This window comes from Brachycentrus maculatus, unplaced genomic scaffold, assembly GCF_059751285.1.
Source record: "Brachycentrus maculatus isolate JH-2025_06_01 unplaced genomic scaffold, ASM5975128v1 h1tg000010l, whole genome shotgun sequence".
NCBI classification, from domain to species: domain Eukaryota; kingdom Metazoa; phylum Arthropoda; class Insecta; order Trichoptera; family Brachycentridae; genus Brachycentrus; species Brachycentrus maculatus.
Genome location: NW_028280764.1, coordinates 591908 through 609009, shown reverse-complemented (window position 1 = coordinate 609009; position 17102 = coordinate 591908). Strand labels below are relative to the sequence as shown.

General features: G+C 34.1%; 2 protein-coding genes across 2 annotated transcripts in view; one reads left to right on the top strand and one right to left on the bottom strand.

The window, feature by feature from the left end:
- The window catches only part of mtgo (miles to go), a 116403-nt gene that overhangs the window by 55440 nt on the left and 43861 nt on the right, over positions 1 to 17102 (bottom strand). The window contains exon 2 of the mRNA XM_088261379.1: positions 7331 to 7586. Within this exon, the coding sequence (XP_088117505.1) occupies positions 7331 to 7523 (193 nt within the window). The 5' untranslated portion in view covers positions 7524 to 7586. The remainder of the gene's footprint in view (positions 1 to 7330; positions 7587 to 17102) is intronic.
- Positions 410 to 2295, top strand: LOC148313518 (uncharacterized). The gene is made up of 2 exons (XM_088261864.1): positions 410 to 666; positions 1407 to 2295. Exons 1-2 carry the CDS (start codon positions 492 to 494, stop codon positions 2069 to 2071), a joined length of 840 nt encoding a protein of 279 aa, XP_088117990.1. The 5' UTR covers positions 410 to 491; the 3' UTR covers positions 2072 to 2295.

The window sequence follows — 17102 nt, the reverse complement described above, 5'->3', positions numbered from 1 at the left end:
ACTTTAAAAAAGAAACTTAACGAACACTATAAACATCAACAGACTATACCATAAAAAAACTAAACGAGATAACTTTCGCACCGCATAAAAATATGTATATCTTCCATAGTTATATATTTTTTAAATCAATAACATGTCACTATTAAAAAGGCCCTCTCCAAGCACAAGATTTCAGTATCTTTTTTGGAGAGGCTTATCGCAACTAAAATTATAAGATTGCATTAAGTAGAAATGTATAGAAATTGTATTAAATCGTATAATAATGTAACAATATTAAATAATAATAAAAATATATCTCTATTTACTATGGTAAACTACCCACTGGTTGCTTTTTAGCCGAGACAGTAAAAAAATCCAACACTGTCGTTTATACGGGTGATAAAACTGTTGCCAGTAAAAATTAGACACGCGAGTACCTACCTACAGACCGAAATACGCCCACTGGCAATTATTTAGTTTCTCGCTAAAAGTCGTCCAGAGTGCTCGTGGACATGTCGCTGGATGTCGAATTGTTTATCAGTGAAATTAAAAATCGACCAGCATTATACAACACAAAACTAAAAAAATATTCAGATAAAATATTTAAAAAGACATTATGGACTGAATTGTGTGAAAAAATGGTCGTAAACTGGAATGAACTTGGAGACAAAGATAAAAATGAAAAAGGTTAGTAAAGGATTCATTATTTTATTGAATTCATATTGACTTTTCGTACACTCCAAGGAACACATCCCCGAAGAGAAATAAAATATTTGCAAAATGATTTCCAACAGTAAAACCTCGCTTCAACCGTGACAATCCTTTGCAATGGGAAGTCATAGAGAGTTTCCTCAAAACGTATTATTTTAGATTTTCTTACGTCATTTTGCAGAATACAACACATTTTTATAAAAGAAAAAGTGATTTTAATACAATTAAATAAAGATATATTTTCCAAAATATAACAATAACTAAAGATATAATGCAGTTTATTGCGTACATTATTGAAAAAAAGTGTGTATTTTTATTGCTTACGAGCTGTTGATTTACCATGAACGACCTATATACTCGTATACCCTTTCACTAAATTCTTAGTGTGTATTTACTGTTATACGAGTTGTTTTTTTTACTAAGTTAAATTATGATTTTCACTTATTTATGGTGTTATTAATTTATATCACTTCGCACTGTTTTAATAATCAAAGATTCCATAATTTTACACGACAAGCTTTCGTTAAAAAAAATAGCAATTGGACCACTTTCTGACCAGACATCGATAACATTAATGACTAGAAACATTATCCACTGTCGAAATACATTCCTCTAATGTTGTCTAAAGGCTCCTCGTCCTAAATACCTTTTTTTATCTGTCAATTTCACATTTAAAATAATTTGTTTGTTATATTGCATCGTTTGTTATTTTGCAGGTAACGAGTTACGAAAGAAATGGAAAAATCTAAGAACATGTTTCAAAAGAGAATGCGATGCTCAGAAAAATAAACCGTCTGGTTCAGCGGGAAAGAAGAGGCACAAGTACATATATTTTGAACAATTATTATTTCTAATTGAATCTATCGAGAGCGAAATAATTCCTGTTAGTAACAATCTCAGGGAAATCGGCAACAACGTTCATGACGGTAATATGAAAATTAAAATGGAAGAGCCGCAGAACGGACATGTCAATCCTTCGCGGTCCATCGATGAATCAACCAAGTGGAAGAAGGTTTCTCGAATGACATACGAAGAGCCTTTAAGTAAAAAAATATATGAATACGAGGAGATTGATGAAGACAAATATTTTCTTTTATCGCTGCTTCCATCGTTTAAAAAGTTTAACGAAGACCAAAAATTTATTGCGCGGACAGAGATGATGCATGTAATGAGACGAGTCCGCTTGTCTGGAAGTGAACGGAATGAAACTTCATCTGGGCATTCGTTACACCACGATACTGCCCCATGCCCTGTATTCAACAGCTCTTCGCAATCAAAACATTCTCCCAGCGTAAAACAAAGTTGGGATTTCCCATTGCACCTCGGCACATCCCGACGTCCTACAGCCTCTTTTCAAGTTATTCATCAAGACAATAAATAATACAAATAGCTTTTTGTAATCGGCCGCACAAGAAAAGTCATTTATACTATTCCACAGGTTTTTTTTGTGTCCAATTTTTATCATGTACCTCTTTTAATTCAATAAATTGTATTTTTTAAGAAAATATTTTTAATTACCCTTAAGAGACAACTTATATTTTCATGTAGTCACATACTAGTAGCTAAACGTAATCTAGTATTTTGGCAAGAGATAGTCCCACTAATATCACCAATTATGGACCGAAAAATTCTACATTGCCAAAATATTTTTGGGTTATCTTAAAATTTCAAACATTTATAATATTGCCTGAACACACTATCTGCGGGCGGATTCGCGCTCATAATAGAGATAAACACCTCTGAAAAGAAGTGATAACATTTACCATACTGTATACATCGATATGAGATCAAAAGATGCTACAAAAGTCATGCGTAAAAATAACTTACACGCAATTTACGATGAGTCGAGTGAAAATGTAAAATTACCCTTCCCGCCGATCACCACCAGTCGAGTGAAACGGTAAAATTACCCTTCCCGCTGATAGTGTGTTTTAACAATTGTTAAGGTCCCCTAGCCTTTTCGAATGCTTCTTCTGGCCCTTTATTATCCGCATCCAATGGTGCGTAGGGCTCTTTTATTTCCGCGTCGGACCGAACGGGCGTTAACACGTTAAACGCCATGGGGGGCACCGGTGACCTAACCTGTGTTGGCCCGCAGCGCCATGGGGGGTACTAGTGAACTCAATCAAGAGCTATATTCAAAATGCTTTAACTATGGAACCCATCGTCAAATCAAAAAATTAAATAAACTAGATACATTATATTATTAAAATACGTAAATTACCGAAAAGTTTTTTTGTGAATTAAAAAATTGACAAATTTTAGTATTGGCGTTTAACGTGTTAACTTAATTGATTATATGAAGGCAAGGTGACCAGCTCTGCGCTACATACAGACTCTTTGATATAGGAGCGGAATACATCTTATGGGCGCAAAGACGCAAGTGATAGAGTTTAGAGTTTAGAGGTTACTTCAAAGAAGAACATTACGACTCTATGAGAAATTAAATTAAGAAGATTAGAATGTAGAAAACAAGAATAAGTTGCATATCCGCAGTCGTACAAGTTTGCTTACCGACACCGCTGATAAGATCAAGTCCCTGAAGTCTACTTTTACTGATACTAGTATTCAGGGCTTTTTTCCATGTAACGCGGTGGAACGGCGTTCCGGCAACTTTTTTCACGGAATTTTTTTTTATTTTCAAAATCAATTAGACGAACAATGTTTGTGCTTACGTAATTACAATCTATATTTATGTAATTCATCAAAATGATAAAATATGGTGTTGTAATGAATATTCAAATGACATTTAAATATTTTTTTTAGTAAAAAGCTTGACATGAAGTGAGTAACAGAACCTTTTTTGTTTAAAAAAAAGTCCTGCTAACATGTAACTAATAACATTTCTTTGCAGAGGTAGGAAGAGATGATGGAGTACCACTCACATCTAACCTGACACAATCTGAACTTCAGCTTGCATACATATATACATATGTATATGTTAAATACATGCCCCCGGGTTACGTAATCTCTCGAGGTAAGCAGATCCTAGATTTTTATTGCATTGATCATTTCAAGTCTCTCTTTTGCCTCGTCCTATTTACACTTGCCAAATTTCCGGATTTGAGCATTCACTTTTGCTGTCCCTTTATTACTCATTACCAGTCATCTTATAAACCCTTTCTCAAACATTTCATTTATACCCATCTTAGTCTTACATTTCCTTCCAATTTCTTCATCCTTAGTCCACCCATTTGTCTGAGGGATCAGCATTCCATATAATAATATTACAACACGAATCTATTGCGTGATCATTTTATAGAACAAATATTCTGATAATATTATAATAAAATGTAAAGCGCCGGATGTTTATAAAGGAAATCAAGTAGCTGGTAATAATATAACAATTAAATGACTGAGAATACAAATAACAGCTAAATGTGGAGATAAAAATATAATTAATTTGTAAAATGTAACGAAACGAGATGTGGTTATCGTGTTGGCGTTTGAAACATCGGTGACACAGGATACAGAGGCTGACCTCCGACCTGTGCAGATTGGCCACGACCCCGAGCCATATCGATGAGATATTTTGCTACTCACCAAATACAGCATTTCTGTACAAGAGCACCATTTAATTACATTTTTTCACAAGTGAACTTCATATTAAAAAAAATCAAACAAACAAAATTGGAAATAAAGTACAGTGGAACCTTTCATAGCGAGCAAAATTCGTTCCAGAATCTTACTCGTTAAGCGAAACACAAGTGAATGTCGCGAAAAGGGGACTTACCCTCGTTATGCGAAATGTCGCTCGTTAAGGGAGCAACTTTATAAAAAAACTCGCTATGCGAATTACTCGTTATGAGAGGTTCCACTGAATAAAGATATCACTCCTTTGGTGATTCCAGACATATCCATATATTATAATTATTTGATGGATATTGTGTTTCCAAAGCTATTTAATACACTTTTAAGTTTATAACTTGTCTTTAAGTTAAACTTTAAATAATTAGATAAAATAAAATAGAAACATCCAGATTTCGGATCATTAATAAGCGTTCCTTTTACATTTCATTGTGGCCGGAATAGGCGAACGAGAATAACAATTTTATGTCCCGATTTTGTATGAAAAAGACAGCTATTAGATATTCAGTGGTTTTTGCAAAACAAAATATTTAAAAATAAATATTTATAGGAATAAATGAAACACATCAATCGATGTAAAGTAGTTAAAACTATGTTTTGAATAATTTTTAAATATTTTTCCCATAAAATCAAACCCAACCTAAACAGAGTAAATCCCCTTCCTTGCTCTTACCCCTCCTTAAAACACCATTACCCTCACCCCTACTCTTTTGAAACCCAACAACTTGTACACTGTTTCTTTATATATATATATATATATATATATATATATATATATATATATATATATATATATATATATATATATATATATATATATATATATATATATATATATATATATATATATATATATATGTATATATATATGTATATATATATATATATATATATATATATATATATATATATATATATATATATATATATATATGTATATATATATGTATATATATATATATATATATATATATATATATATATATATATATATATATATATATATATATATGTATATATATATGTATATATATATATATATATATATATATATATATAATATATATATATATATATATATAATATATATATATATATATATATATATATATATATATATATATATATATATATATATATATATATATATATATATATATATATATATATATATATATATGTTTAGTCATAAATCAAACCCTGAAGAGGGCAACAGGTTGTTGCCGAAACTAGTTGGTTAATAAAAATGTGAGTGGATCAAAACACAAAGTAATTTTATTTCTCGAAATAATATAGTTAAAACTATATTTTTAAATACATGCATATACTCATATTATAATTTAACGTTTTAAAATAGGTACATAAATGCTGAAGATAACATAAAAAGAGCAAATATTCTCCAAGCAGGAATTGGATAACATATACTGCATTCGCCTCATAAATTTATTTTACCGTTCTTTCTTCACTTATTCGATTCACACGTCCATCTCAACACACCTTCCTTATCGATAATGCTTCTCAGCCTTGCATTCTTTCATTATTTCACCATTCGAACTTCTATTATGATACACTTGTTATTCTTGATATGTGATTCCACTTGTTGATTAACCAAGCATTTTCATCCAATGATAAGTTCTTTAATAGTATATCGAGCGTTTTAATTACATGTATATATAGTGGGTATACAGGCAAAAAAAGTTAACTCGAAAATATGAAATTTTGACTTAATGATGCATGTTATAAAGTTTTTTTTTTACGTTCTATAAACTGGAAAAATACACTTAATTGTTTAAAATATCATACATATGTGGTTTTTAAAGTAAATTCAACTTTAAGTTTAATAGCGTGTATTTTATGCAGGCTAATAGCTTTAGAGAACAGGGATTTTAGAGTTGACGTTTGCCATACTGGCAAAAAACACCCACGATTTTATTAGTACACATACTATAATATCACAACAGCATTCATCAGGAAAAAACATTGATCTAAAGGTGTAAAATGTAATGAAACAAAAATTTGTAGTAAATAAAGTAATATAATAATTGCAACAAAGTTTTAGTGTAATGTGTTGCATGCGGCCAGGAAGTGGAGAACGAGTCCACGGATCAAGATAAGATATCGAGATCAAACAGCACACAAGTCAAAATCGATGCAGAGTTACTAAATTTAAGCATTCCGTTTTAAAGCAAAAGGAAACATAAGCTATAATATGGAAGCTGGAAAGCAAAAGTAAAACAGGATCGTTACCATATTTAAAACCAATATAACCTACTTCAAAATCGAAATTCACCATCTCATTCATGAATCTTTTTTTTTTTAAATTCTTATTCAAACAGAATATCTAAGCGATAGACGCCCATACATCCAAGTGGCAACATGATAACAGTGGATGTATGAACCATAGCTAATTTGGAGTTAAGAATTTTAACAAAAACATATCGCATACCTAGTTTTATACTGTTAAAAGTTTGAAACAAGCTATTTGGAGATAGGTGAAGAAATCTAAAGTCGTATCACATTTAAATGTTTGTTGGTATCCACAACAACAAAAAATCATTTGCAAGTATAAAAAAATGTGTTTCGCCCTAAGTATTTGTTCCGAGTAAAAATATCTAGGAAAATGTATGTTATCTCATACCGAAATATTCCTTTGAAATATTTTTGATATTTTTTAGCAGGTAGTCAACATTTGTACATCACTCTCAAACACCAGAACTTGGCCACATCACAGGATGTTTGATACTTCTTATAACCCTTATCCGCACCCAATAGTGCATAAGGCATTGCATCGCAGTGTCCTATGCACAATTGGGTGCGATGTTATATTGCTTGTTAACATATGAAGGAAAGGCCCTCCGTTTCAGGTACCAGTCCAGGGTAATATTGAATAAATATTAGAGTGAATATCACTTATATTTATTTGGACCCCCCCTGGGAATCAAACCCGGGTCCTCCAATACGGTAGCCGAGCGTGGTGACCATTACACTACAGGCCACTACAGACCATTACAGGAGGCGGACACTATAAATTTTAAATTTTAAAAATACTAACCATATTCTCCGTGCAGGGTGCACAGGTGCGGGGGCTGCGAGCACATGTCCGGAGGCGGCACGAAGTAGTGTTCCGGGGTGTAGAAGTCCCCGTAGGGCGAGCAGTACATGTCCGGGGGGCCCTGCGCGGCGGCAGGGGGCGGGCAGGGCGCGGAGGGGGGCGGCTGCCCCGCCACCACTTCCACGCGCACCATATCCTGACGGCTACACCATCACGTCACACTCACACCACGGGGCTAGTCGACTTCTAGCTTTATCTGCCACAAAAAGAGAAAACACAGTGAGAACAATCCCGAAAACTATATAAATACAAAGAACACCGAGTAGCGCCGAAGGAGCCAGCCGCCGCGAAGAATTCGCGCGAATACCATAGACGAACGGTTAATCTTGTCGAGGAGTGAGCGTGGCGCGGGAGGGGGAGGAGAGCACTGAACGGCGATGGATGCATACACTACTCCGGAGGCATTCCACCGAGAGTGGCATTCCCCGGGCGGGGGGGGGGGGCGTGACGTCACTAGTGAGCGGCGGAGGCGGTATTCGGCACATCCCCCCGTGGGGCCGCCGTGGCGCGCAGTACGTGCCGGCCCGAGTGCCCTTAGTCCACTACTACTGCCAGAGCCAATAGTGCCAACCGCAGAGTCATGACTTCGGGCCGACACGTCCAGGAACGGTTTCCGAGCCAATTATAGGGTTCGCGCAGAGTCCCGAAAATTACTGTTAGGTATATCATTTTCTAGATTTACTCGCTTCAACCAATCTTCGACGTAAACGGTAAAAGTGTATGGGTATATGTTCCAAACCAAATCTTTAGTATGCACCAATCTAATACGTGTTTTTTCTCGCAAGCATGTATTAACTAAGATTTTTCTCGATATAACATGTACGTGTATACTTTTATACATCGCGCATGATGGCCTACTAGACTATTATTTCATTCATTTTACACCGGCTTATGTCAATAATATATTTATAGTGGTTTTTAATCCCTCATTTAAAATTATCCAGAATTGTAACTTTTTGCATTAGATCCCACATTAAATTTTTGCACCATTATTTTTAAATTACAGTTTCATCCGATAGTTTTTTTTTTTTATAAAAGGAAATACGAGTACATTTCGCTAGGTTGATAACAATAGAGTCGGTAAGATATGCATTTCTCTATTGATTTAACCCGCACGGGCACGAGTATACAATAGTTAGGCAGTACGCGTGGGTGTGTGTTGCGTATAGAGCTTGTATGTTAACTAGAAACAGACGAAATCTGGAACGATTTCATTGAAATCTCCGTTCCGCAATAAATTTTAGCGAAAGTACAGAACATCAGTCCAAATAATATCCGGTTCATTGTTCCAGCGAGAGTTCGCGTCGGCATCTAGGTCATCCAGCGATACGGAGTACATCAGCGTGCGCCGCGGCGGATACGCTCTTCTGTGCTGCAGCGCCGACACTAGGTGCTCTGCGCTCTACTCCGCTCGCTCTAGCCTCCGCCTCCCGCGATACCCGCAAACTTAGCGCAACAGGACACCGACAACGCGACACTGACGCGAGCGAAATTCCCAGTAGTAATAAAATACAAGTATCACATTTCAGCGAATCTGAAACGACGAGTTTAGGCGAAATGTTCTGCTGGAAAAACCGTAGGTAAGCCCGAGGTCGACGGGGACACGTTTTTATATCATATTCGGTAGAACATTCCGGTTCTTTGATCTCCACCGTGGTCTCGTGGACGTGAAGCCCAGTCCGTGTGCTCCGCTGTGCCGGCTGGGTTCCCTCACATCAAACAACCCATTATTGTTGTTTTATTTTCTTCGCTAACCAGCTCCGATGTTTTGAGTAAACAGTCATACTTCGACTGATTTTCTCACACAGTCCCGAAAAATCTTAGATCTACACGTTTTCAGACATACCCACCATTTAATAATATATATATTAACATTCAAACATCTTCAAGGAGTTGACGTTTAAATCTTTATAAAATGAAAGGATCAAAGATGATGTATAAAGATACGCGTAAGAGGATTAAATTAAAGCGTCTCGTCGATACTTTTACAAAAATTTAATGTTTATTTTTACATTTATAAAATAAAGAAAAACGCGAAGCCTCATTATTAAACACTAATCTACAGATAAGAAAGGATAAGAGAGAAAATCATAAAAAATACGCTTATCACGACACGAAAATTAAATAAATTAGACAACTTTAATGAGTTTATTTCGCAATTAACGGGAATATAATCCGCGACGCTAATTTCGCAGTCTGGACAGTATACATATTATGATTTATTTATTTATTTTTTATATCCATATAAATTAACGTACTTCAACAGAATTATTATCGAGTAGAGATATGATATATCGCTCACTCCTTTCAAGAACGTCATAAATCAAAAAACTTGAGTTTTCAGGAGAACGTTTTTAAATATAATACAATGTTTTAAAATAAATATCAAGCCACTTACTGAACTTTTTACTGCGCAACAGATCTTTTAAGGTAAAACCTGAACTTTTTTCTCCATTTGAAAAATATCTAGTATATTTCAAAAAAATCATTAAACAATACCTTTTCTTCAAAATGCAAAAACAACACTTTCTGCCCTGTAGCGGGTAAATATTAAGTTTAAAATATGCCTCTTTTGCTGGAATATAGTACATTTTCTGGGCATTCCGAAAACATGCACAACTGAAAATTGACGATTTTTGATTTATGACGATCTCGAAATGAGTGAGCGATATGTAAAACTAACAACTTGTGCATAAAAATTAGTAGATTTTAGGATTTTACAATTCTATGCATTGCGTATTATAGTCTCAAATCCCAACGCAAATAATTTTCAGTTTGCTAAACTAAATGGCGCATGAAATCTAAGTACGTACGTACAATATTTACACACTCCTTGAGATTTCGTGTTTCTAGTATTTGTCAGTTACTACTATCTCTCTTGATTGATGCTCACTGCAAGGAGATTGCGTAATCCTGTCTAGACATTTGGGGCTACTAAGGCCTTCACCTTTGGTAATCCGAAGGCGAGTATGTAGAGGATAATCTCACTAGACCAGGGATCGGCGAATCACATGTTCATAATGAGTCGTACCGGTCTACACATAATAGCAGAAATATGGCTTTAATACATTCTTCTTCAAACCCTAATCCGCACCCCAATGGTGCATAGGGCACTGCATCATATAAACGCAGTGTCATCTTGATCGTTAACACGTGAAGGAAAGGTGATCAGCCCTCTGATTCAAGTACCAGTCCAGGGTAGCATCAAATAAATATTCTTCTTCTTCAAACCTTTATCTGTACCCCAATGGTGCATAGGGCACTGTATCATATAAAATCAGTGTTATCTTGATCGTTAACACATGCAGGAAATGTGATCAGCCCTCCACTTCAGGTACCAGTCCAGGGTAATATTGAACAAATATTAGAGCGAAAAAAATAATTTTATTTATTTGACCTCTTCCTGGGAATCGTATCCGGGACCTCCAGAACGGTAGCCGTTGAGTGCTGACCATTGCACTACGGGGGCGGAAATAAATATTAGGGTAATATTAAATGAATATTGATACATTATTTAATATTATAGTAGAACCCTAGTTTCAACTGATCTCTAGAGAGAGTATTATCAGTGATAAGGGATAGATAAAACTAAATCCCAAATTGTATCTTCCTTATCAATATTAGAGATGAATTCGATATGCTTGGATCGACGTTCTAGAACAATGTTTCGAGATTGGTCCATATATACAGAACTTTCAAAAATTTAAGTAATGTGGTCGTCAATAATGGGTAGAATTGGTGAATGTTACACGTGTGTAAAGTAATCACTTAAATCAGCCTGTGACGGTCGTCAGCCCCGTAAATGCCCAGACTATCATTATGATACAATAAATGTTTGACTTTATGGATTATTAAAAAAAAAAACATACTCCGTGGTAGACTGTTTTTACGAACGGTTTTTCGGAATAGTGACTATCATATTATAGTAGTCGACTGTTACTCTATAGAGTAGATATACTATGAGAATTTAGAAACTGAATCATACCATTGTTATACTCTTGGAATTATCTTGATCGTAAATTACATTAAGACTCAAGTGTTATACTGTGCCTCAGATGGCCAGTACACGTAAACGTAAAAATTATGTCAGAAAAAAAATGTATTGACCGGGGTTTAAAACCCAGTTATGACCACTATATAATACATGATATATAACAAAACGCGTTAAAAACATCATTTTTGAATACACCCCTATATGTATAGGTTGTTCATCAGATGATAACGACCTGATAAAATAGCAACTGGAATCTGCAAACAAAAATGAAAAAATAGACGACAGCCCGCATATCCTAACGTACAAAGAAACATCATTTCTAATTTATCGTTGATACCAGAATTATAATTGTGCATTTATTTTAATAATATTATGTTTTGCATAGCACACAATATAACGACCTATTGTCGAGCGCAAAAAGGAAAATTAAATAACGTTGGAAAAATACATTTTATTTCTTTCCGTTTCCGTGGGCCTTGAAACGGATGACCTAATTATCTCGACAGAACCGCAGGTGCATAAAATGAGTGATATAAAGTTTGGAATCATTCAATTAACGAATATTAAAATATTCATGATTTTTTTGTCCAGACTTTTTAACTGAAAAATATTTTTTCAAGGAAAATCAAAAATATTGCTGAGATAATACATTAAAAAAAACATAAATAGCCACGAATTGTGTTTATTTTAGTTCCGGATAGTGACAGGGCGTTAACGTACAGGTGTTAGTTAATACATCATTAAATTATATATTATTTTATTGATTTGACTATTCTGTTAACATTTCCGTGATATGTATTGTTATATTTATGACTGTAATGTCGACCAGGTGCGATGTCGCCAGATATAGGCAAACTTTTGGCAAAGCATTTGGATTAGGTTGTAACAATAAATAAGAAGCAAATACGAAAGAACTTTTACGCGTTTTTTTTACATAACTCCTTTGTTTACTTACTTTGTGCCTTTGTTGTGTTGTATAATAACTACAAATAGTTTTTTTTATATAGTAAAAACAATATAAATATTTTTAAAATGTCCTCCAACATTGCACTAGTCAGATGAGTATCGCACTGAGGTTCATATTCCACTTTCGCGTATATAGTTTCTCGTTAGAATCCCACTGGTATCATAAAAAAATCCTGAATGAATTCAATAACTTAAATGAAAGAATAAGAATCTTTAGAGTGGTATTAAAAGGTAATTAAATATGCGAGCACAAGTAGGTACTGATTAAAACGGGAGGTTCGGCGTAGAGCTAAGAGTACTCTCAATAAACCGGCAAGCATGTTGAGGTAGCTCGGTGTGTGCGTGAGTGCGTGTACACGGTCAATCCACGCACACACGAAGATTTTTCCCGAACAATCGAGATTGTAGAACAACTAGTTGTATATGGCTGTCTTCGTGCATAGTTCAACGGCCCCGTTATTGCCGCCGAGGCGGTGTGCGTGCACATTCCTCCGGGCCGGTGTGAGAGGTTCCACTACTCGGGCCGGTGTGTGTACCCTGTGAAGTGTACACTCCACACTGGCACTGTACACCACACCGCGCCATACACTCGCCCGTACGCTGGATGGGGCATGGACGCGGCCGCGCGATGGTAACTGTAGCGTGAGATATTACCATACACAATGTATGTATTAGGTATCGACAAATTTGCATTGGAAGACGAATTCTCAAGATGGTTCGCGAATCACTTTCCAGTCCTCCAATCTCTTCCATGGAATGCGACGGCGCAGACACCCTACATATTATGCACCGTACATATGTGTGTGTATATGTACATATATATATATATATATATATATATATATATATATATATATATATATATATATATATATATATATATATATATATATATATATATATATATATATATATATATATATATATATATATATATATATATATATATATATATATATATATATATATATATATATATATATATATATATATATATATATATATATATATATATATATATATATATATATATATATATATATATATATATATATATATATATATATATATATATATATATATATATATATTCTTGATTCTGATTGATATCTCTCCAATCAATAGTATATTTTGGCACCCAGTAGAGAATCGATCAGTTACTGAAGTATGGTGCAACAGGTAGCTTTCAAACGATAATATTATGTATATGGTATGTGTTACTTTTTAACATAAATGTTTACCTCCTCTGTGTTCATTGGTAAGGCACTGGATGCTGGGCTATATATAAACTACCTTTACTGCTTAGAAATACAATTGATTTTATCTCGCATAAACATAACGTAAGTGGTAAAAGTGATTTCTCAATTCGGATCATTAGACTATTTTTTAATCATCTTAAAGAATCGAGATTCAGTGGAGTGATTCAGTTACACAAGAATGCATAAAATGAATATTTTTGTAATGCGAGAACGCATGTTCCTGTTAGTAAATAATTGTTCCTTATTAGAGGCGCTTAGGCAACGGTGCATTTATTTTTATGGGTACACGAGTTTTGATCAAAATATTTTTTTATGTTTTCCCATCTCCGCATAATGTTATCACAATAATTTTCTATGATAAAGATAATTTTTCAGCTTAATCCTTTTTTAGTTTTGAATTCATTTCACCCCTTGATACTTTATTCCAAATTTTTAAATTTGAGAATCTGCCATTTTTATTTTGTTTGATAATTAAGAAAGCATCCGAAGGTTTATTGCAAAAGCTCTACGTAGATAAGTTAAGTGTGGATAAATTTAACAATACTTTTGGATTTTTATTTACAAGCAAAGTTGAATTTATTTACAAACTTTTTTATGCTGAAAACGCTTTTGTAATGCGCATACATCTTGGGCGTCGATTCCAAAGAGACGATAACGCGTTGAGTAGATTATCGTTACTTTCGATCGGTAATAAGCATTTATTTTTATTTTTATAACCCTTATCCGCACCTAATGGTGCATAGGGCACTGCATCAAATTGACGCCGTGTTATCTTGATCATTACTTACATGAAGGCAAGGTGATCACTAAATAAACATACTTATATTTTATTTTGATCGGTAATAAACATACTTATATTTATTTTGCGATAAGGTTAAATACTCAAAATCAATATTTCAAAACACAAGCAGGTATCAGTGTTATAAATGCAACACCAAAAAAATGCAATACAATATTCAAACATTCAAAGATCATATTTCATTATCGTGTATAAATTATTGCATTATAATGCCGGGATATACTGTATAAATAAATTATTGTTAGCCTTTATTTCCGTTGTATATATGTATTAAGTAATCTTCATCATAATATTTCGGACAACCATGGTAATAATATAGGCCACAAAAGAACCACACCATTGCGTAACTAGTTGTGAATGTATTTGAAACCGGGAAACGAAACCAAATATAGGAATGACCGCGAAAGAAGTACACAAACTTAAGTACGGAGTATGCCCATAATGTATGTATGGCCCGCTCATTAAACTAATCATTCTAAAAGTCTGTGTGTGTTGTGTTATTATTAGAGAAATTACGTCATTTTACAGACCGTAATTTTTTTTCTTCGAACGATATGTTTTCTATACGAATCTAAGGAGTATTAACTTTGGCCCAATTTACATCCAATTAGATTTTATTTTATATATATTTACGAGACTGGACAGGAGTAATTTTGTAGAGGAATTAGGAAACAGCCGACGACTAAACACTACAAACCGCGGGCACAAAACGGAAGAGAGGAGAGACGTGGGGGTTGTTTTGTAATTACAATACACGTTATGTCGTGTAGCTAGTCTAATTTGGGGACTCAAAAGTTAAAGTAAGCCTTCCGTGCAAAAGGCTATTTATAGAATAAAAATACTTGGGTATTTAAAGTGAGAGAGCGGGGCACTCGCATGTGTCCAAATTATAAAAATAGATTTAGATGGTTATCATGATGATTTAGTAACTTATTTGCCTGATTCTGCGTATTTCAGCTGATGACTTTGAAGCCAATTCGACAGTCGAAGTCAATCGAATCCATCATTGACATCGATGAAGAAACATATGATAAGGGGGTTATTTATTTAATTTGGTAACAAAAATACCTAATACAGACCAAATAAATTCATTTTCATCCAAACCCTTATCCGTACCCAATGGTGCATAGGGCACTGCATAATACAAACGCAGTGTTATCTTGATCGTTAATACATGAAGGAAAGGTGACCAGCCCTCCACTTCAGGTACCAGTCCCAGGGTAATATGGAATAAATATTAGACTTTAAAAAATCACTTATATTTATTTGACCCCCCTGGGAATCGAACCCGGGACCTCCAGAACGGTAGCCGAGCAAGCTGACCATTACACTACGGAGGCGGACAAAATAAATACCGACTATTAATATTGATCTATCACTGCGTACTTTTCCCCTTTATTTCAAGTACAGATTTCGAAATGAAAATTGATCAACCGAACAGATATCCATATACTATTTATTTTTTTAAATAACATCATCTTTCAATTGATTTTTTAAAATATTTTATATTTGTCTAATCTATCATAAATTTGTATCTACCAAGAGTTGAAATTTTTCTCATAATTATTTTTTTTTTTTAACTAATACCAATATATTAATAGTTGTATAAATTAAGTAATTTTATATTATTTTTTGACATCTCATCAAAGATGAAGAAGAATATGGAAGTCTGGGCATTTACGGGGCTGACGACCGTCATCGGCTGGTTTAAGTGATCACTTTACACACGTGTAACATTCACCATTCTACCCATTATTGACAACCACACTACTCAAATTCTTGGAAGTTCTTTATATATGAACCAATATCCGTAAATGCCCAGACTTCCATATTCTTCTTCATCTTTGATGAGATGTCAAAAAATAATATGAAAATAACTCCTGTAATTGGAGATAATCCAGATTTTGTGAACAAGTATTAGGACACACTCAAAATGTTGTAAGTAATTTTATGTAACAAAGGTAATCAAAGGTGATTTAAATAATACATACAATTGATTTTAATGGTTATTGTTGAATATCAAACTTGAGGCCTAATGGGCGGAGCGTCAAGTTATCAAGTTTTTATCACTCGGTCAGTCTGTGTTGGTGCTATTTTCGGGTCAACTCTGATGGAGTTAGGTGTACACTCATCCAAGATGTCTACATGGACATAAGACATTATAAATCGTATAAATGAATAATAAATTAAGTCCCAGAAAAGGACAAGACAGGTTGCGGTAGATATTTATTATAACAAGGTTGGCAACATGCTTGGTGACGCGAGATGTTGACTGTGTAATATCACGAGATAAGCCAAGTTCACGGTAACAATTATGTATAATATACTCGTAACGTAAGCATATCATGGCGGTATTTGTATAGTATATTTACATACATACGTGTCGGTAAAAATGAAACTCGCCAAAGTCTGCATAAACGATTTTTTTAGGGTTTGGATTGTATCAGTGTACCTACCTAACCAAGTAAATATATTTATGTTCCATACACAAACCAGCGCCCATATTGATGTTTTTTACTGACTCGAAAATAGGACGTAAGTTTAAGTATGAACAAAGCGTATGCCTTCCTTATTCTATCAAATTGCTGTAATATAATTATTTAATTAATTTAAACATCTGTTTCATCATCAAGTGATCTATTGATGAATGTTAGCAAATCCAAGATTATGGTTTTTGAAAGAGAAGAATGCAGG

Bases quoted from the DNA above. Each gene is read 5' to 3' on its own strand.
- LOC148313518 (XM_088261864.1), top strand. From the start codon at position 492: ATGTCGCTGGATGTCGAATTGTTTATCAGTGAAATTAAAAATCGACCA. The intron at 667-1,406 runs GTTAGTAAAGGA...GTTATTTTGCAG, and splicing joins CAAAGATAAAAATGAAAAAG to GTAACGAGTTACGAAAGAAA.